Consider the following 21,557-nt stretch of genomic DNA (forward strand, 5'->3'; position numbering starts at 1 on the left):
ATCTTCTTTTCTCCTGGAATGTGAACTTTAGGAAGCCATCCTGCTCTTCCAGCCAGGGATGGTGTGCCAGGAATCACAGAGCTGGTGGGGCAGACCAGAGGGGGCCTAGCTGAGCAGCTGCTAAGACATCATGAAAAGAGAGACCACTGGCTAAGCCCCTGTGGTGTTCTGCAGAAGGTCCTAGGCTGTTCCCTAAACTAGACAGACAGGAGATCCATTCTGGAGCCACTGACAAAATACCTCCTGTTTCCATTGCTGGCTAAGAAAATGATTCTGTTTATACAGAAGAACCTAAATACGGCATTTCGTAGAATGTGTAGAGCTAGGTAAGCCTTTAGAAGCCAGTAATGCAACTGTCTCATTTCACAGATAAGGAAAAGAGGAAGAGAAGCAAATAACCTAAAGGTCTCCCAGCTAGTTAGCAGAGCCATGACTAGAACGGAGGTCTCTGAATTCCCAACTCTCTCTACACTGCTGTCCTCTTCCCCTGTGAAAGACTATTTTCTTTTTGGAATAAGTCCTGATTATACTTAGTGTCAGCCATTTAACAGCATTGAGGACCTTTAAATGTAAGGTACAGTACTAAGGTAATAAGAAAAGGCACGGTCCCATCCCTGTCTTCAAGAGACCCCCACTCAGTCTGGAAGAAAATGTGGGCAAGATTTACCACTAGAATACATAAAAGATTTCCAGTTTTTATTTGTATATATATATATATATTTTAAATCACCTTAGTCCTTTGACAATGTACATAATTCAATATAATTTATCAAGAAATACACATTTATTAGAGATAACGTGTCAAAAATTTCTTTGATAGTGTTCAAGTTGTGTTATCTACTGGCCTAGGTAGGCACTGTCCTAAACAAGTTAAAAGACGGGCCTTTCCCAAAGAGCTTTCCATTTGAAATTACAATTATCCAGGTCATACCAGCAAGCCAACTTTCAACTTTTGCTACTTACCAAGGACTGTAGTGTGGGTAAGAGCATCCAGATGGCCAGAGGTGAGTGGGCTGCTCATACAGATCTGAGCACATTTTGCTCGTAAGAGCAATAAAGGTTTAAGAATGAGGTAGAACTCTCACGGGTTATACATACCCTAGACCAGAAAAGACTAAGGCAGGCAGTGCATTAAAACTCGATCGTTTTAGTCTAAGAGCCCTTTGAGGCTACAGCCCAAGTCCAGACAGTGAAATGGGCAGGGAGGAAGAGGTTCCTGTGTTTTAGCTCCTTTGTGAGCTTCATGGGCAGGAGAGAGCTGGGAAGGGAGGCTCTTTCTTCACACACTATGTAGTGCTAACAGTACTCTGGGTTTGCTTTATTGTGTCCAGTGCTTCTAACATGCAATCCAGGTAATTTTAAAATGGAGACTGAGACAGAACTGCTCCCTTAGCTGTCTCCTATCCCCACCCCACCTACTAAACCCTGTGGACCATTTCAAATTTCAAGTGACAGGAAAGCAAAGGAGTTCCATAATCAACATAACGTAACTGATTACAGCCTTTCTAATTTGACTGCTTCTTTATGCTTTTTTCCTAAGATTTCCTCAACAACACAGATGAGGTACTCTGTCTTGGCCGCTGGCACAAGGCTCTTCTCCATTTATGCTTGCTTGTCAACTGGCTTCAGAATTCACCAGCTGGAATGGTCTATCAAATCAGCTTCTTGCCTGAGAAATCTTGCTCCAGGGCTGCAATCCTGAGAGTAAAACTACAAAGAAGTCAAACTTTGGGGCTACAAGGCCAGTGAGGTGAGGCTAGAGAGGAGATAGTGGTAGTTGCAAACCTCTTTAAAAATAGGCTCACCTGTTGTCATTTTCCCCCACTCTCACTTGGCCCTTTTGGAGAGAGAGCAGGAACCAAGGGATAGGAGAGTGAGGGGAACAGGCTGCTAAAACTGAAGATGTGGAGACTTTGGGGGGTCACCAAATCCAAATAACACTTTCTAGTAGGTTAGTTGTTATATTGACTCTCTTAATCTCTAGGACCAATTCTGATTCTTATTAACCAGTACTTGGTCCCTCCATTGTTGTTTCCCCCAACTGTATGGTTCTGAATAAACAATTTTCTAATACCCTCATTTACAGGAATGCCAGGCATCTCGTACTAAAATCCGAAACTGTTAGAGCAGCTGAAGGGGCTTAATAGAACTGCTCATGTCCTGGCCCAGCTCAGCCCAGTCCAAGGGAATGAAAACCCTGGGGGAGGAGCCCAGCAACCTGTTCTGACAAGTCCTCCAGGTGTGTGCACTGCACACTCAAGTGGGAAAACCACTGGATTAGACCACTCCTGTGTTCTACTTCCTAAATCCAGCTGTTAGCACAAGGCTTTTCTATTGGCCTTCGGGAGGAGCTGCTTGATAATTTCTCACCCTCCTGACATAAGAGTGCCCGTGCCTCCATCAGTGGCTCTCAAACTTGCTCAGGGGAAAAGAAGAAAAAAGGGGGTGGCATGTTCCATGTACATCACAATGAACAAGTAATCTGCTAAAATGTAATTGTAAACTAAATCATTTGTGATCCTCTCAGCTTCCAGTGCAGACTTTGTTAATTATTTTTGCTAACTGGGTCAAGTTAATTATTAATAAATTCAAGTCTTATCCTTGACTTGAAAACTATAGCAGATAGTTTTTGAAAAACCCTAGTCTTTAAAAAAAAAATTCTAAAATGAATTTACTGCTCTTATTTTAACCTCATGTACACAATGGATTTGTAGTGATGTGTTTTGCTGTTCTGTGTCCTCTCGTTTGAATGCGGGTCCTTCAATATGAGACATTCCCTTAAATGTAGTTCTCTATCCTCCCCTAAGATGAAGAAAAATCATGTCCTGCCATAGGTGTCCCACTGCTCATCAGATCCCCCAAGCAGAAAAGGGCATGAAAACTCTCCACTGTCACCTGTCCGGCCTGCTCCTCTCTGGAAGGGGCTGATCATACAAGTGATCACTTGTCATTTCAGGAGAAAAATTCAAACTGATTTTCTAGTATCTGGGTCTTGGTTCTTAAGTGGTTCAAACACACCTTTCACTTTCTCCCTATAGCAGAGGGCAGTCAACAACTGCAAGTAAACAGCAAAAAAACAGCAATCAGCCTTTAAAGAGGCCAACTTCAGCTATACTAAGATTTATTCCCCAAGTAAGCTGTTACAGCTTCAGCATACAATCCCATTTGGTTTTGGCTGCCGGGTCTTTGTGCCCTTTTCCTCTCAACTAAGCCTCATGCCCAAATACCCAAAAGTAGTCCAGTTGAGATGAGATAAAGCTGAACTAATCAAATTCTCTAAAGTATAAAATACTTTAATACGCATACAAAACTGGCCTGCCATTAATGTCGGAGGAACTGGAGCACATAACGGAAAATGATAAAGGGTCATAGGACACCTAGCAGGAATTATTAGGTTACCATTCTAGTGAGACTTGATTTCAAGCTTCCAGGGCCTCGGGCCAAGGATTAATCCAAACAAGAAAAGGTTACTGTTTACACTGCTCAGCATTAACTTTCTTTTCATAATTTACTGGAACTAGGCAAAAAGTATAACAAAATGTATACAATTTAGTCTTTATACAAAACATTAATTTAGTGAGACGATATTGATTACAGTCACCAGAATGAAGACTCACACTTTTCACTGCCACTTCCATGAAAAGTTTGGATAAATAAGTCACTGGCTGAAAGTCACAAGAGAAGCAATTTAAACTTTACATCCCAACAGCAAAGATCAATCTTCCACAACAGTACTGCAGACACAATCACTCAGAGGCTCTCCATGCTGCCACAGCATTACTGGAATGTTCTTCAGAGTCCATCTTCTCTCTCCAAGACTAACACTTGAAGCATTAAATGTAATATAAAATAAGGAGTTCTTTATTATTTATACAAAATTTGTACATTAAGAAAAAAATTAAAATTCAACAACTCTGCTGAGGAAGCTAAGAACTTTTATGGGTCTATCAAGGAGCCCCATGTAAATGTTTCAGTCACCAACCTCCTGGCCGTAGGAATGAAGCTCACTCCTCTGGGGCCATTCATGTGGCACCTTCACTGGCTCTGAAAGCTGATTTCCCTTTCAGCCAGCTCAATGAGCAAGCCAGGGTTTCTTGGACAACATTAAAAAACACTGTCTTCTCTGGCCCAAGTTTAGAATGTTTTATCCATATACAAGTTGATTTTTATTTATTTCTTAACACTTTCAATGAACTCCTAGCAGAAGAAGCTTTATTACAACATATACAGATTTGATAACAGTTCTTTACAAAACACTTAGATTTTTCCACTAAATAAATTTAATTGTCTTTTAAGTAATTAAAGTTGGCTTAGAGAAATGGTATTTTTCTTTCCAACCTGTTTTCCACCCTCTGAGTTCTGAGAGGTCACAGACTTACAAGTTCTTGATATAGAGAGTCACCTTTGTCTAAGCAACATAAAGAGCTCTTGTATCTTTAACAAAGAATGCAAAACTCTGTTCCTTAAAGTCTTATGCTAGAAGATGCGTTCTAGCAATCTAGACAAACATTTATTGACAAAAGGCCTCTCTGAACAAATAGCCTGCAGAGATTAATGCAGTGATTTGTTTTCTTGATAGAATGATTTAGCACTGCTTAGCACATAATTCAGTAGTTTGGGAATAAGAGTAATTCTTCCCTTGAAGAAAGGAGGTCCCCTTCTGAAGAATCACAATGGCTACCCCAAAGAGAAATCAAAATAGACCAGCACCAAATGAAGTATTAGTTTACAAAAAAATAAACTTAGCTCTTATCTCTTAAAGTCCTATAACCCAGACTTAATAAATTAACTATGAAATCAGTTTGTCAGCTACAGTATAATTTAAAAATCCATTTTCAACCAGAGGGGAAGGGAGGATGGAGAGGAGGGTCAATCTCACACTGATCATCACCAACTCCATAGATTTCATCAAAAGAAAACACTTTTTTCCAGCTTGTATTCTCTTTCAGAAGTGAGCTGTAGATTACCATCTGTGACGCTTTAAAGTATGGTATTCTTGTTGAGATCCTTCCAGAATGCACAGCATGTAAAGTATTACACTATTTTTAGATCTGAGAAATCTGCGTGGAAAGAAGGATCTCAGACCTTTCTGAAACAGCAAAACACCAAGCAGTCGTTGTCTCATAGATCATATTATTCATCCTCAACATACCACCGCATTGAGCTTTTTAATTCACAGATTTTATGTTAGTCCTTTAAAACCCAATGCCCATGTTTCAGTTCAGAGCAGTCAGGCTGTTCAAGCAGCCTTCTTAGTGGAAGTTCCCTGGAGGTCTTGTAAATTTATCTTTGACCTATGGCAGAAAAAGACAAAGTAGAGATATAAAAAACATTAAGAATACAGAATTTTAAGTTAGATCTATCATATCTGCATAGTAGATTTTTGTACTACGTATCTTATGTCTAGGGGAAAGAGGTTAAATACATCTTTAAGTCTTACCTGTTGTGAATCATGTGACTTTTGACAAGATGTCCAGCTGCCAATGCGGCCATCAGTGACAGTTCCCCAGCCATTACTGTACCACACACGATCCTGGCAAGCTGCCGGGCATTCTCCCCAGGATTGTCTTTGCATGCTCCTTGGACACCTAGCATCTGCAGCCAGGAAGAGAGACAGCAGGACTCACCTTTTAAGTCACGACAATAACTTCCTTCTCTACCAACTGAAATAAGGGCAACTATAATGGCATCAGAATAGAACTGGACTTCCAGTGGAAGTACTCAATTTCCAAGATCTGATAGCCAGCACTGACAATAATACCACAAGGCACATAACATCTACAACCTGGTTTGCAGGACACTTACTCAGAGTAAACAAACATTCATTTGCTCTCTTAATCTACTTTCTCATTTTACTTAAGCACATGCCTGAATATGCTTACCTGGATACAATAGGATAGGCTGGTGAGAAGCAAAAAGAATGAAAAGACCCGCTAAAACTCAGGTGAGTGACAAGTTATGCCAGGCAGAAACAGAATCCCAGCAAGTCAGAACTAGGCTTGAGGTCAGCAACTTTGGGGCTGAGGTGTCATACCTGCAAACAGGCTTGCTGAGGGAGCAGGTTGGTCCCACCACCCACAGTTCCAATCTCTATAGATGGCATGGTGCAACTGATGTACAAATCTTCATTTGTGGGACCACTTGCTTCCATTAAAGTAATACAGTTTGAACTACCAACATTTTGTGCTGCATCCTGGAAAAAAATAAAAAAAAGAAGTATAACACTTCCCTTCCTTTACAAAAGAGAACAGTAAAGTGGAGGTTGAGCTCTCACCTGTCCACAGGCAATGTAGATGGCAGTTACAATGTTCGCCGCATGGGCATTGTAGCCTCCAATGCTCCCGGCCATGGCAGAGCCCACCAGGTTCTTATTAATGTTGACCTCAATCATAGCTTCTGTAGTAGTCTTTAATACCTAGCAAACAGAGTTGTGCACATTTTACATGTTCCCCCAGAAGATTCAGGGTATGCTACCTAGATCTACCCTTTGGTAAAGCAAGAGTTTAGATATGGCCCCACTGAAGCCTTGTCCTCTTTAATAAAGAGTATCAGTCAAGTTTGTTGATGTGAATGCAACATGCTGATGGGCAAGATACATGCAACAGTCATCTTTAACATAAAATACACCGTATACTAAGCTTTACTTAGAATGTTAATATTTGGGGCGCCTGGGTGGCTCAGTGGGTTAAGCCGCTGCCTTCGGCTCAGGTCATAATCTCAGGGTCCTGGGATCAAGTCCCACATCAGGCTCTCTGCTCAGCAGGGAGCCTGCTTCCTCTCTCTCTCTGCCTGCCTGCCTCTGCCTACTTGTGATCTCTCTCTGTCAAATAAATAAAATCTTTAAAAAAAAAAAAATTCCTTTCCCCAATCTTTAACCCAATTAAAGATTAACAAAATAATAAAATAAAATAAAAACAATAATTATATATAAATATATATGTATATATAATATATAAAAATATAGTAATAAAAGTAACAATAATATTTTTATTATATATACAAATAATAAAAATAAAATTATCACTCACTTCTCTGACAACCTTGGCTGGAATGACAGCTTCACAAACCACAGACTTTCCTCTTCCCTCTATCCAATTTATAGCAGCAGGTTTCTTGTCAGTACAGTAGTTACCGCTAACTGCTAGAATCTGCATTTCAGGGAAATACTCATGAAGCTTTGAAAGTGCCTTTTCTGTGCCCTGTCAAGAACACAACAAAATTAAAATGCACAGCTATTTACAGATCAGAGGCTTTATTTGTATATAATAATACTAACAAGTACAATTAACTATAATATTTCTAAATACAATAAATAAAGAAACAGCTTCATTAGCCATCGCAGTGATAAACTTCTCAGTCAGTATAGACTCCTACTGTTTCTTTCTCTTTCTTTCTAGGAGTGAAAACAAAGTTCTTTGTAGTCACTGATGAACAGGGATGTAAATGAGAACATAATGAGAATATTAAAATGGGAGAAGATATTTGCAAATGACTTATCAGATAAAGGGCTACTATTCAAAATTTATAAACAACTTACCAAACTCAACACCCCAAAAAACAAAAAAGCCAATCAGGAAATGGGCAGAAGACATGAACAGACATTTCTGCAAAGATGACATCCAAATGGCCAACAGACACATGAAAAAATACTCAACATCATATGGCATCAGGGAAATACAAATCAAAACCATAATGAGATACCACCTCACACCATTAAAAATGGCTAAAATGAACCACTCAGAAAATGACAAATGTTGGGGAGGATGCCGTGCAAGGGGAACCCTTCCACACTGTTGACAGGAATGCAAGCTGGTGCAGCCACTCTGGAAAACGGTACGGAGATTCTTCAAAAAGTTGATAATAGAGCTACCCTAGGACCCAGCAATCGCATTATTGGGTATTTACCCTAAAGATACAAATGTAGTGATCCAAAGGGGCACCTGTACCTGAATGTTTATAGCAGCAATGTCCACAATAGCCAAACTATGGAAAGAGCCCAGATGTTCATCAACAGATGAATGGATAAAGATGATGTGATAAACACACACACACACACACACACACACACACACACACATAATGGAATATTACTATATATTTATATATATATATATAGAGAGAGAGAGAGAGAGAGAGAGTGTGTGTGTGTGTGTGTGTGTGTGTGTGTGTGATGGAATATTACTCAGCCATCAAAAAGAATGAAATCTTGTCATTTGCAACAAAATGGATGGAACAGGGTGGGGGTATTTTGCTAAGCGAGGTAAGTCAATCAGAAAAAAGACAAATGCCCTATGATTTCACTCATATGTGGAATTTGAGAAACAAAACAGATGAACATAGGGTCAAGAAGGAAAAATGAAATAAGATAAAAACAGAGAGGGAGACAAACCGTAAGAGATGCTGAACTCCACGAACCAAACTGAAGGGTGGGTGAGGAGGAGGGAATAATTGAGTGATGGGCATTAAGGAGGGCACTTGATGTAATGAGAGCACTAGGTGGTATATACAACTGATGAATCACTAAATTTTACCCCTGAAACTAATAATACAGTATATGTTAATTAAATTGAATTTAAATTAAAAAGTTTTAAATAAGACTTAATTTAAAAATACTCAGTGAGAGTATAATACTCATAATCATGTCACTGGCAGTAACTTGACCCACGACTGACATGTAATAAATTACCTCTTCTAGATATTCAAGTGTTACCCAAAAGCCCAAGTTACCGAGTCAGTAAAGAGAAGTCGGACATTACAGTAAATCCTATTGTAAATGAAAGTCATTGGGATCAACCTTATAAAAATGTAAACAAGACTTCCAATTAAGTGAAATTAATTCAATTAACAACTCATACCTCAATAACCGAAGACATACTTACTTGCAATTTTAAAAAATGTGTTCTACTTGTGGTTAAAACACATGTGACCTAGAACTTACCACCCTAACCATTTTTAAGTGTACAGGTTAGTGTTAAGTACATAATTCATGCTGTGGTACAGCCCATCTCCAGAACTCTGTTCATCTTACAAAACTGAAACTCCAAACCCATTAAACAGCAACTCCCTATTTCCTTTTTCCTCAGCCCCTGGTAATCACCCTTCCACTTCCTGTCTCTACAAATGAATTTAACTGATCTAGGTTAAGTGTGAATTTGCAAAGTATTTGTCTTTTTTGTTAACCAGATTATTTAACTTAGCAAGTGATCCTCAAGGTTTATTTAGCATATGTGCAAATTTCCTATTTTTTTAGGGTTTTATAATATCCCATTATATGTACATACCACATTTTCTATATTGATTCATCTGTCCAGGAACACCTGGGTTGCTTCTGCCTTTAGACTATTGTGAATAATGCTGCCACAAACATGGATATACAAAAAAAGTCTCTGAAACCCTCTTTTGAGTTCTTTTGGGTAAATACCCAGAAATGAAATTGCTGGATCATAATTCTCTTTTTAATTTTTTTAGGAACTACTGTACTGTTTCTTTTGAAACAACTTTTAAGGGGCACATGGGTGGCTCAGTCTTTAAGAGTCTGCCTTTGGCTTGGGTCAGGATCCCAGGGTCCTGGGATTGAGCCCCACACTGGGCTCCTTGCTTGGTGGTAAGCCTGCTTCTCCCTCTCCCACTCTCCCTGCTTGTGTTCCTGCTCTCACTTGTCTCTGTCAAATAAATAAATCTTAAAAAATAATAAAAAATAAACAACTTTTAAAACCTACATTTTTAGTCACTATCCTCTTTCTCTTTCAGAACAATCCTCATATACAGGTAAACCACAAAATAAATTTTGGTAACTTAATTGACTTTAACACATTTGTGAATATTTGTAATAATAAATATCAGTAGAATAAAATGTAAGCCACAAACCATCTTCTTATAAGGAAATAATTAAATGGATTATACACATGAACTTAGCCTCTTACATATAGGTCTTTAGAAGATGTGATCTTTCAAGGCTTTTAGGACGAAGTTAAGAAGCACTAACCCCAAGATTCTTCCCAGTTCTTCTAAGTAGACCCAGAACATGTATAATGCCAAATCAAAATTAAACATATCAAATACAAATACTAGTCAGGAAATGCCTAACCAAAGAGGTAAAGGATCTATACTCTAGAAATTACGGAATACGTATGAAAGAAATTGAGAAAGATACAAAGAGATGGGAAAACATTCCATGCTCATTGACTGGAAGAATAAACATTGTGAAAATGTCTATACTGCCCAGAGCAATCTACACTTTCAATGCAATCCCTATCAAAATACCATCAACATTTTTCACAGAGCTGGAACAAACAATCCTAAAATTTGTATGGAACCAGAAAAGAACCTGAATCATCAGGGGATTGTTGAAAAAGAAAACCAAAGCTGGTGGCTTCACAATTCTGGACTTCAAGCTATATTACAAAGCTGTGATCATCAAGACAGCATGGTATTGGCACAGAAACAGACACATAGTTCAGTGGAACAGAATAGAGACCCCAGAAATGGATCCTCAACTATATGGTCAACTAATCTTCGATAAAGCAGCAAAGAATATCTAATGGAAAAAAGGTAGCCTCTTCAATAAATAGTGCTGGGAAAACTGGACAGACGAATATACAGAAGAATGAAACTGGACCATTCTCTTATACATAACACATAAACATAAACTCAAAATGGATGAAAGACCTCAATGTGAGACAGGAATCCATCAAAATCCTAGAAGAAAACATGGGCAGTAACCTCTTTCCACACTGGCCACAGCGACCTCTTTCAAGACACATCACTAAAGGCAAGGGAAACAAAAGCAAAAATGAACTTTAGGGATTCATCAAGATAAAAAGCTTTTGCACAGCAAAGGAAACAGTCAACAAAACTAAGCGGCAACTCATGAAATGGGATAAGATATTTGCAAATGACGTTAAAGGGCTGGTATCCAAGATTTATAAAGAACTTCTCAAACTTAACACCTGAAAAACAAATAATCCAGTCAGTAAATGGGCAGAACACGAACAGTCACTTCTCCAAAGAAGACATACGAATGGCTAATAGACACATGAAAAAAATGTCCATCAGGGAAATACAAATCAAAACCACAAAGAGAAGCCACCTTACACCAGCTAGAATGGCACAAATTAACAAGACAGGAAACAAGTGTTGGCAAGGATGCAGAGAAAGGGGAACCCTCTCACACTGTTAGTGGGAATGCACATTGGTGCAGCCACTAGAAACAGTCTGGAGGTTCCTCAAGATGTTAAAAATAGAGATACCCTACAACCCAGCAATTGCACTACTAAGTATTTACCTCAAAGATACAGATATAGTGAAAAGAAGGGGCACCTGCACCCCAATGTTCATAGCAGCAATGTCTACAATAGCCAAAATGTGGAAAGAGCTGAGATGCCCTTCAACAGATAACTAGACAAAGATGTGGTTCATATATATGATGGACTATTCCTCAGCCATCAGAAAGGATGAATACCTACTATTTGCATCAACATAGATGGAACTGGAGGGGTTTATGCTAAGTGAAATAAAAATAAGTCAAGCAGAAAGATAATTATATGGTTTCATTCGTATGTGGAACATAAGGAATAGTGCGAAGGACTACAGGAAGGTAGGGAAAACTGAATGGGAAGAAGTCAGACAGGGAGACAAACTAAGAGAGACTCTGTACTCTGGGAATCAAACTGAGGATTATAGCAGTAGGGGTGGTAAAGGGATGAGTAACCAGGTGATGAGTAGTAAGGAGGGCACTGGGTGTTATATGCAACTAATATATCGTTGAACACATCAAAAACTAATGATGTACGATATGCTGGCTAACTGAACAAATACTAATTAATTAGTTAATTAAAAGTAAAATATAAACCCTCTTCAGGACCTTAAAAAAAAGTCTGATGAGTTATATGAATCAGAATTTAGCTTTTAATAAAAATCTTCCACTCAGTCCTTTAAGTAATATGTGTGTGTGTGTGTGTGTATATATACATACATACATACATGAAACAAAATTTAAAAATATAGGACATAGGGACGCCTGGGTGGCGCAGTTGGTTGGACGACTGCCTTCAGCTCAGGGCGTGATCCTGGAGTCCCGGGATCGAGTCCCACATCAGGCTCCCAGCTCCATGGGGAGTCTGCTTCGCTCTCTGACCCTCTCCTCACTCATGCTCTCTCTCACTGTCTCTCTCTCTCAAATAAATAAAATAAAATCTTAAAAAAAAAAAAAAAATAGGACATAAACAGCAAGTCTGCTCCCCACTCTTACCTCCCTAACACCTAGTCCCCCTCCCCTGGGATAATCGGTCTTGCATGTTTTAATACAGGCTATTCAGGCTCACCTTTGAAATCATGTTCATCCCCATGGCATCACCTGACCTGGACTGGAAACGAATATAAAGATTGCGACCAGCCATAGTCATTTGAAGTTTCTGCAGACGTGCAAACCTGTAAACAAAGCAAAGATTTTTTTATTTTGTTATTTTTTTGAGAAGACGGAACTTCCCTTAAAAATCTAGTTCAGTTGAGGGCGCCTTGGTGGCTCAGTTGGTTAAGCAACTGCCTTCAGCTCAGGTTCCAGCTCAGGTCAGAGTCCCAGGACCGAGTCGCACATCGGGCTCCCAGCTCCATGGGGAATCTGCTTCTCCCCTCTGACCTTCTCCCCTCTCATGCTCTCTCTCAATGTCTCTCTCAAATAAATAAATATAATCTTAAAAGAAAAAATTCTAGTTCAGTTGATTTATTTTACACATAAGAGAACACTCATGGAAATTACTTATTAAATGTATTTTCTTCTTTAACTAAATGTTCCTTTAGAACACTAATTCAACCATCTCATTCTTACATGCCACAAGAGAGGGCTGCTACAGACATCATCATCACAGACAGACTTTAAAAGTCCAAAATAATAAATAAACAAACTAAAATGGAGCTATCGATGGGCCCCTTGGGTAGCTCAGTCACTGAAGTGTCCATCCCTTGATTTCGGTTTGGGTCATGATCTCAGGGTCAAGGGATGGAGCCCCACGCTGGGCTCCGTGCACTGTGGAGCCTGCTTGAGATTCTCTCTCTCCTTCTCACTCTGACCCAACCCCACTCATATATACACTGTCTCTCTAAAAAAATAAAATGAGGCTATTTCTTTTTACTGATTATGCTTCTTTATAGATTTAATTTTCCGGATTCAAAGTAAACCTTGTACTATACAAATATTTCTACCCTGCTTAGAAAATCTTTTTTCAGGCCATTCCTCCCTAGGGCAATTCTAAGTCAACACTCTTTTAGGACAAAGTAACAGTCTAATCAAATTGAATCTTGTAAAATCAACGCACAAACTTACTAGCGCATGCTTTTTTTTTCTCTTTACTCTTATGGAGGTATTCATTTGGATCAACATTTTGCCCCCGGCCACATCCCCCAAACTAAGCATAAATATTACTCATTTTGACTAAATGGACTTCGAATTAATGTTTAGTTATATCACCTGAAGCAGGCAGTATGTTAACAGTTACATTTAGTGATCACAGAAGTTGACAGTGGCTCTGAAATAATATAAATGCATATAAACCTCCCCATACCTGCTGGTGCTATCAAAAGCCTCCTTTATCACTGTGAATCCTTCAGGTGTCTCAAGCCAGGCCTTCACTTCTGCAGAGTCACAAGCACGGGGAAGACGCACCACAGGGCCTCGAGTCATCCCATCTGCGAGGATTCGACTGCTGGCACCTCCACCAAGCTACACAGAGGATGTTACAAAAGCATATGTTAATCCGGCAAACACTTCTGCCTGTCGCAAAAGGTATTCCTGATCGTCCCCAAATCTATTCTCCTCGCCTGGCCTCAGGGCCCATCTTAAAATAGGCAAATATATAAAAGGCAACTTACACCTATTGCTCTGCAGCCTCTATTAGTACTGGCCACAAGGCACCCTTCTGTTGTTGCCATTGGAACCTGAAATTCCTTTCCATCCAAGCACAGAGGTCCTGCCACTCCAACAGGGATGGGCATATATCCAATAACATTCTCACAACAGGCTCCCATCACCTACAAGGTAAAGTCAGGCAGCAAGTGAAAATCTGTATCACAAATACACAGCCCTTGTCATTAATAATTTTCTTCAAACTTAAATCTTTAGTATATTTGTCAACAAAATCTTCTACTTTTTTTTTTTTTTAAAGATTTTATTTATTTGGGTGGAGGGCACGCATGAGCCAGGGAGGGCCAGGGGGTGAGAGAATTTCAAGCAGAGTCCCTGCTGAGCTAGGAGGCCAGCACAGGGCTTGATCTCATGATGCTGAGATTACCACCTGAGCTGAAACCACGAGTTGGGACACCCAACCAAGCCACCCAAGCGCCCCTTTCATATACTCTCTAGAAGTATTTAAAAAGTATTAGGACACCTGGGTGGTTTGGTCAGTTAAGCATCTACATTCGGCTTGGATCATGATCCCAGGGTCCTGGAATGGAGCCCCACAGGCTCTCCACTCATTGGAGAGTCTGCTTCTCTCTCTCCCTCTGCCCCTTGCCTCTTCATGCTTTCTTGCATTCTCTCTCTCTCTGTCATATACATCCTTTTGGGGGCGCCTGGGTGGTTCAGTCAGTTAAGAGTCTCTTTGACTCAAGTCACAGTCCCAGGGTACTGGGATCAACTTCCACATCGGGCTCTTTGCTCAGCAGGGAGCCTGTTTCTCCCTCTGCCTGCTGCTCCCCCTGCTTGTATGCTTTCTCACTCTCTCGCTCTCTCTAACAAATAAATAAATAAATAAATAACTGCTTAAAAAAAAAAAAGTATTTAAAAGTACTAAAATCACTAAGTAATGACTATAAACAACAGGAAAAATAATTTTTAGGACCTATAATCATAAGCAGAATACAAAATTACAGTAAAAGCATTTTTTAAAAAATGTTTTAAAATACTATGTACATATAAAAGACTAGTCAAGAAAAACACTAAAAAGCTGAAGAATAAAGCTACAAGAATAAAACTGCAAAGCAAACTTTCCCACACCAAGAAAACAACATACCAAGGAGTAATTATAGTCCCTGTATGGTAGATACTGGAGAGAAGAAGGCTCTGGAAGTTTTCGGGAAAGTAACTGTCGGCGAATGGATACACCTCGTTCATGAGTTTCCATCAGAGTTTCCAATTTGTAAGCTGGGATATGCTTAGCATTGACTAACTGGATGATCTCAGCATCACTAAGGAATTTTGCACCTTTCTAAAGAAATGAAAAAAAAATGGGAGGGATTGGTGGGAAAGGGATGACAAAAAACTTGAAGAAGTTCCTATATTCTTTATAACAAATAAGGCATTTAAAACAACAATGCTCTCAGAAGAAGAGAACCCAAAGAACTTTAGCGTTCTAAAGGAGATTATTTGAGTGGAAATAAGAGTATCAAAATGAAAGCAAATTCTTTATAAAAGTGACACTAAACAAATGTAAAACCAAAACACCAAATTTTACAAGTGAAATTTGTAGAAAAAGAATATTCATAATTAAAATTCTGATGCCCACCCTCTAAATTTCATTAACTCTGTATATAGATAGTTCAAATATCAATACACATGTTAATAGGAACAAGGGAAAGTGAAAGAAAAACAAACCTGATGTTACTCTCACTCATGTGCACATAAATTAAGAATAAACCAGATTAAGCAGATAGAGATGGAATACAATATTCACACTAAAGCATGAATGGACTCATATGGTCATGTAGGCAGAACACCCATTCACATGTCAGAAAGGAAAACAAACTTCCTCTTGAGCATCAAGCTTACTTTTGAAACAAATCAAAAACAACAACAACAAAAAAAAACTTCCTTCAGTCTTTGAAGTTCATTTTTTAGTTCAACCTTTTCTAGGCCCTAAGATTCAAGAGAATAGAGTAGTGGCTTATCTCTCCGGCAAACACTAATAAAGTACAAACGGCATTGACTTTGAGTCAGTAAATCTTGAACTCTGGATACCAGCTTTTCCATTTCCTAAATGTATTACTTTGGGAAATACTTAAGCCTCCTGGAGCCCCAGCTTTCTCTTTCTTATCTGAAAAATGGAGATAATACCAACAATCTCACAAGGTTGCAGGGAATAAATAAATAAGGCCACTACCTGTAAACCACAGAACACAGTGCCCAAAACTTAGTAGGTACTCAGGACCATAATTTTCTTCCTTCCTTCCTCTAATTTAAAAAAAAAAAAAAAAAAAAAAAGCTCCTTTTCTTAAGATACTAACCTTAAGTTAATTTTATTTTCCTCACCTCTGCATTCCCAAGTATCTGTAGACATTCTTCATTAGGCCGAGGCTCCACAGGGAGTTCAATTTCAGGTTCCTGTGTCTCTAGTTCCAGCGAAGTATCAAGTAAGGAGGAGTTACCAACCACAAACGTAGCTCTGTTTGGAGTGTCAGTTTCTGCCACTAAGGGTTTTATGACCTCAACTGTTCAAGAGAACAAAAGAAATCTCACAACTGTGAACGTAGTTCCCCCCACCACACCCTGCAGACCCCAAGCCCAGTTCCAGGAGATGGTGGGAAGGATGTGAACATAAGTTTTAAAATGAACTCAACTTGACAAATCAGTAGAGGAAGAATAGAAAATAAAGAGAACAAGAAATCACCTTTTCTTTCTCTGTTTATTCTTGTTTTCTCCTCAGCTGTATGGACTTTCTGGCTATTTCTGACCAGTATAGGTTCACGTCTACAACAATCATCTGGGACTTTTTTGGGAGTCACTACAGGAGATGTGATAGGGTTTTTTAATGAGAGTGTAGATTCTGTCTCAGCTTGTTCAAAGAAGATGTACTTGACAGCCAGAAGGAGAGCTAAACTTAGGGTAATAACTTGTTCAATATCCATGCTGATCATTCTAAATAAAAGAAAGCAAATTAAAATGTTATTACTCAGGCACAAAAAAGGCACAAACTGACTTTTAGTAATACAGAGTGCTATGATTAATACACAATAAAGTAGGTCTCAGGTAACTTACTTAGAGAGATAAAACTGCCAGAGGGAAACACTTGGTTCAATTCTCTTGGACACATTTTCATCCAAACCTAAAGAAACTTTAGAATTTTCTGCCGTACTGTTTTGAGGAGAAGGATCAGCTATCCAGCGACTATGGGCGTGAACAAGAACCAAGCCTAGAGACTGAAATAAAATGTTATAAATTATGTATCCTCTGCATATCAATGGCACCTCAACTTCTCATCCTTAACATCTGGATAACCAGATACTATCTCCCACAGCCTCCCCTCAGCATGAAAAGAAAGCCCCATGCTTGTTCTGTGACTAAAGCAGTGGCCCACTGAACTACTAAAAACATGCAAAACAACAGGTGTTCAAAGAGTAAAGAACAGGTTCTCAAAGAGAGGTAAAGTGGAGGAACTTGAAAAATCTGTCTAGGGGAGAGAGATGAAGAGCCTCAAAGAAATGAGAAACAAGAAAAAAAAAAGGAAGAGGAACATCAGTGAAAGATGCAATTACAGTAAATTATATAGTTTACTTATTAATTAAATATAGTAAATTAGTAAATATAGTAAATCAGTGGAAGAAGTAATTATACAATAATTGTAGAAAGATAACAGGAAGGAGAGAAAAAAGTCAAAAAGCAGAATATGACACTGGAACTAGAGATACTAAAAGGAGAAGAAAACTATATAATTACCATAATCATCTTAACTCTCTGAGTAACAGGATTTGGTTTATTTTCTTCCTCTTCTAAAACTCGAGCAAAATGGCTCAGTTGCCAAATTGGACGACCCTCGCGGCTTTCCCGAGAAAGCTACAAAGAAAACCAGTGTTACATCAGAAGGTACTGATTTTATTTATGTGAACGGACGTGATGAGAAACATTACTCCTTCTAACGCCGTAAGTAAGAACTACTCTTACCTCTAAAACCAAGGAAACACAAGCTGGGAAAAAAGTCATGAACACAAAGTAGTTGGCAAGAACTGACATGCAGCCGAAGCAGCACATAATTTCAAGTTGACGCACCCCTGGTTAGAGAAAAATTAAATGTATAATTAGTAAAGTACATGTATTTTTGATAGAGCATACATCACAGGGACTTTTCGTTTAAGCAGATGAATACAAGAAAATATTAGTAGATTAAGCTTTTTACTATTTACTGGAAGAAGAAAGAGGAACTCCGAGGTGATGCCAAGCCTTAAAGCACAACAGGGATATTTCCCTCAAGGAAGGAGAACTTGTCTTCTCCCATGTCTCAAATCTATCACAATGCCAGGCACAGTTGCTGCACTTAAATACATATCTGATAATCCCCTTTTAGGAAATGGTACTATTCTGTTTTGATATAAGAACAAGCCCAGGCTACACTAATGTGCAAACCTCAACAGTTAGGACCCAATTCCACTCTTTACCAGAAAAGCAATTCACCTGTGGCCCAAAGACTTTTTATTAAAGTAAAACCTACTACCAGCTATGCCATTCCTGATACAGTACTGTAATAAAGACTTTTTTATGTGTACTACAGGACTCTAATCTCAACAGAACTTCTACTGAATCTATTTATGTTCTTATAATTTTGGTTAATTTCATTGATCTGTTTGAGAAATTAAATAATGTGCAAAGGCAATTCAAGATCCAAAATTAACAAACATTCCACTACAAAATGTTAAAGGTATCACTTGGTAATCTTCTCAAATAGAAGGTAACAGAATTTTAGAACTGAAAAAGACCTTTGATTACCAAATCCTATTCCTCAACATTACAAATAAACTTGAATATAAAACAAATTTCTGATTCACATTTAAATATAAAAATGTTTTGAAATGCAAATAAGTTATTCCCTCCTCTTACAAAACTTCTAACTAGAATACAAGAAACTCAACAGTATATTTTATTTTTGAATTATTACAGATCATTTGATGAAATATAGAATAAAAACATACATTGTATTTTTCTTCAAATTCTATAGCACTTTGTCAACTATACTTCAAAAAAAAAATCTACAGCAATTACTCTCAAAGGTGGACATTCAATATACAGCTATAACAACAAAAGCACTATGAACAACCTTATACTTTAGATAGTAGCCAAATATAATCTTTTCAAACCTGAGACCACAGAAACAATACCTGACCAATGCTCTTACAACCTAGTTATCAGCTGTTTCCCTCCGCACAACAGGACTACTACTGCTGCCATATGCTCTGTAGGCATTCTTCCTCACTCCATCCTAGAACAGTCTCTCTGGACCATTCTGCTACTACACAGAGAGACAGCACCAATCTATATATTTCCAAGAAGTTAAGGCTTTTTCCTTTTTCAGTGGTTTTCCAAAGGGTTACTTCTTCTTTAACAGGTGTTAAATCTGTCGTTTTTCTACCCTAAGCCTAATCCCTAATTATAGCATTTCTGTATAGCTGTACCCATGTCTCCCAACTGGCTTTTCGAACTATAAATCTCATCATGTCCTTTGTCTACTTCTCTGACAGCATGCCAAAATCCATCATCGTACTCTCCACATCAGTTTCAAATGAGTAATCCTTGGTTTCACGGCCTACTTCCAGCTCCTGGCTCATCTTCTTCACCTTCCTATATACTCTTATTTGAATAAAATCACACAGATATGTTTTCACACAATCAAAAACATTTTTCTTGATTGTGGCAGTGACTTAATAACTTTATCTTTGTCAAAACTCAAAACTATATCTCAAATATAGATTTTAAGCAGGGCGCCTGAGTGGCTCAGTGGGTTAAAGCCTCTGCCTTCGGCTCAGGTCATGATCTCAGGGTCCTGGGATGGAGCTCCGTATCGGGCTCTCAGCTCAGAAGGGAGACTGCTTCCTCCCTTTCTCTCTGCTTGCTGCTGTGCCTACTGGAGATCTCTCTCAAAATCTTGAAAAAAAAAAAAAGTAGATTTTAAGGAATGTTCATTTAAAAAAAAAAAATTTTATTTATTTATTTGTCAGAGAGAGAGAGAGAGAGCATACAAGCAGGGGCAGTGGCAGGCAGAGGGAGAAGCTGGACTTGATCCCAGAATGCTAGGATCATGACCTGAGCTGAAGGAAGACACTTAAGCTAAGACACCTAAGCAACTAAGCCACTCAGGCCTCCCAAGGAATAGACTAGAAATGTAGTTACAAAAAGCAGACTCCCTAAGAAAGCCATAAAATCTAGTCTTAATTATTAGGAGACCTTAATAACAGCATGATATATTCATTCTGGCAAATTTCCATGCCAGGCCACAATTTTTGTCCTATATAATGGAGTCCTATGTTTGATATTTAAGATCTAACTCTCTACTATCCAATTAAGGATTAAGAAACATGTGTTGAAACTAACACTAGGTACTCACTAAGATGTACTGCACACCGTCTGATTAAATGTTCCCAACCAGCCTATTAGGTGGACCTAATTTAGATCTAGCCCATTTCTGACTCTTCACTGTCTCCTACATGACAATTAAAAGATAAGGAACCAAGTCACTAATTTAACCTGGGCAAAAGCAGGAGCTGGAAGAGGCTTTCCAAACATCAACACTAAAAACTCTCAAAAGAGTGGAACATAGAAAGAGAAGGTGGCATGGCATTAGTGAAAAAAAACGGTAACGTATTACTAAGTTTTCACTAAAGCAGACAGACATAAGGTCAGATAAACCCACATACTCATTCAATTAAAATCTTTTAAGAGTAATGTCACACTTTCAAAGTCAGAATTTAAGAATAACCAATGCAATCGGAGATGTCCTTTTTTTCCCTTCATCTACAAATTTACTTTAAAATATATTAAAAATTGCTTACAAACCTGACATGGTACCAACTCCAATCACCAGACATTCTACAAGAGCATCAAGGGTGAACGTGGGACCTAAAATTGCCATTCCACGAGCGATGTTTTCCCGCACTTCATCCTAAAACACAGACCAAATGTATCAATGTCAGTAAGGTATAAAATAACTTTCAAAAACGTTGGAGAGTATGCCAGGGCCTCTACTAAAATCTAGTTTGCTATATCAAAAGTAAAAGAAACAATGTAATACCACTAACAGGCATTCTAGATGCAAAGAATTAAGAAAAAGGTCATGTACAGTTGCTTTCCCTTTTCAATGAGTGAGATGCTACTTGGCAAGATTCCTCTGAGGTGGTGCATGAATCCTGCCATTTAAATACTACATAATGAAATACTATAACGTTTTATATTTGGCTATCACTTACAGTCCTTCGTTGCAATTTTTTTGAGACCTTGTTAATACTATGAAACCTAAAACCTATTTTTGTCAACATGCTCAAATGGTCAGGATACTCATCAAATACATAATCAAGACAGAATTACATGTTATTTTATATTCAGGTATTCTGATGCAAGACTATTAAAAATGTTAATTTATTTAAAGTGACTATTGAACACCAACATAAAACTTTAGATAGAAAATAATGCTAGGGTTAATGCTAAAGTTTTAGAAATAAATCTACCCGAAGACTATCTTCCATTATATCCTGTCCTGTTCTCTGATAGGTTTCAGTAAGTAGACACTCTTTCTTATCCAAAAGTCTCACTACCTAAATTTCTAAAATCTTCAAATAGGAAAATAGGGAAGAATTCCAAATTCCAG

The 21,557-nt window shown here is 38.4% G+C and overlaps 1 protein-coding gene across 2 annotated transcripts in view; it reads right to left on the reverse strand.

The window, feature by feature from the left end:
* Positions 1-675: 675 nt before the first annotated feature.
* HMGCR (3-hydroxy-3-methylglutaryl-CoA reductase) overlaps positions 676-21,557 on the reverse strand; it is a 29,669-nt gene continuing 8,787 nt past the window's right edge. For both annotated transcript variants that reach the window (XM_044266964.1, XM_044266974.1), the window contains exons 6-20: positions 20,750-20,855; positions 17,870-17,976; positions 17,645-17,761; positions 16,967-17,127; positions 16,599-16,846; positions 16,241-16,419; positions 15,006-15,200; positions 13,867-14,025; positions 13,560-13,717; positions 12,324-12,429; positions 7,029-7,199; positions 6,275-6,415; positions 6,035-6,193; positions 5,441-5,595; positions 676-5,294 (exon numbers count right to left, since the gene is read on the reverse strand). In XM_044266964.1, the coding sequence (XP_044122899.1) occupies positions 5,240-5,294; positions 5,441-5,595; positions 6,035-6,193; positions 6,275-6,415; positions 7,029-7,199; positions 12,324-12,429; positions 13,560-13,717; positions 13,867-14,025; positions 15,006-15,200; positions 16,241-16,419; positions 16,599-16,846; positions 16,967-17,127; positions 17,645-17,761; positions 17,870-17,976; positions 20,750-20,855 (2,217 nt within the window). In that variant the 3' untranslated portion in view covers positions 676-5,239. The remainder of the gene's footprint in view (positions 5,295-5,440; positions 5,596-6,034; positions 6,194-6,274; positions 6,416-7,028; positions 7,200-12,323; positions 12,430-13,559; positions 13,718-13,866; positions 14,026-15,005; positions 15,201-16,240; positions 16,420-16,598; positions 16,847-16,966; positions 17,128-17,644; positions 17,762-17,869; positions 17,977-20,749; positions 20,856-21,557) is intronic.

The sequence above is a fragment of the Neovison vison genome, chromosome 1, assembly GCF_020171115.1.
Source record: "Neovison vison isolate M4711 chromosome 1, ASM_NN_V1, whole genome shotgun sequence".
Taxonomy (NCBI): Eukaryota; Metazoa; Chordata; class Mammalia; order Carnivora; family Mustelidae; genus Neogale; species Neogale vison.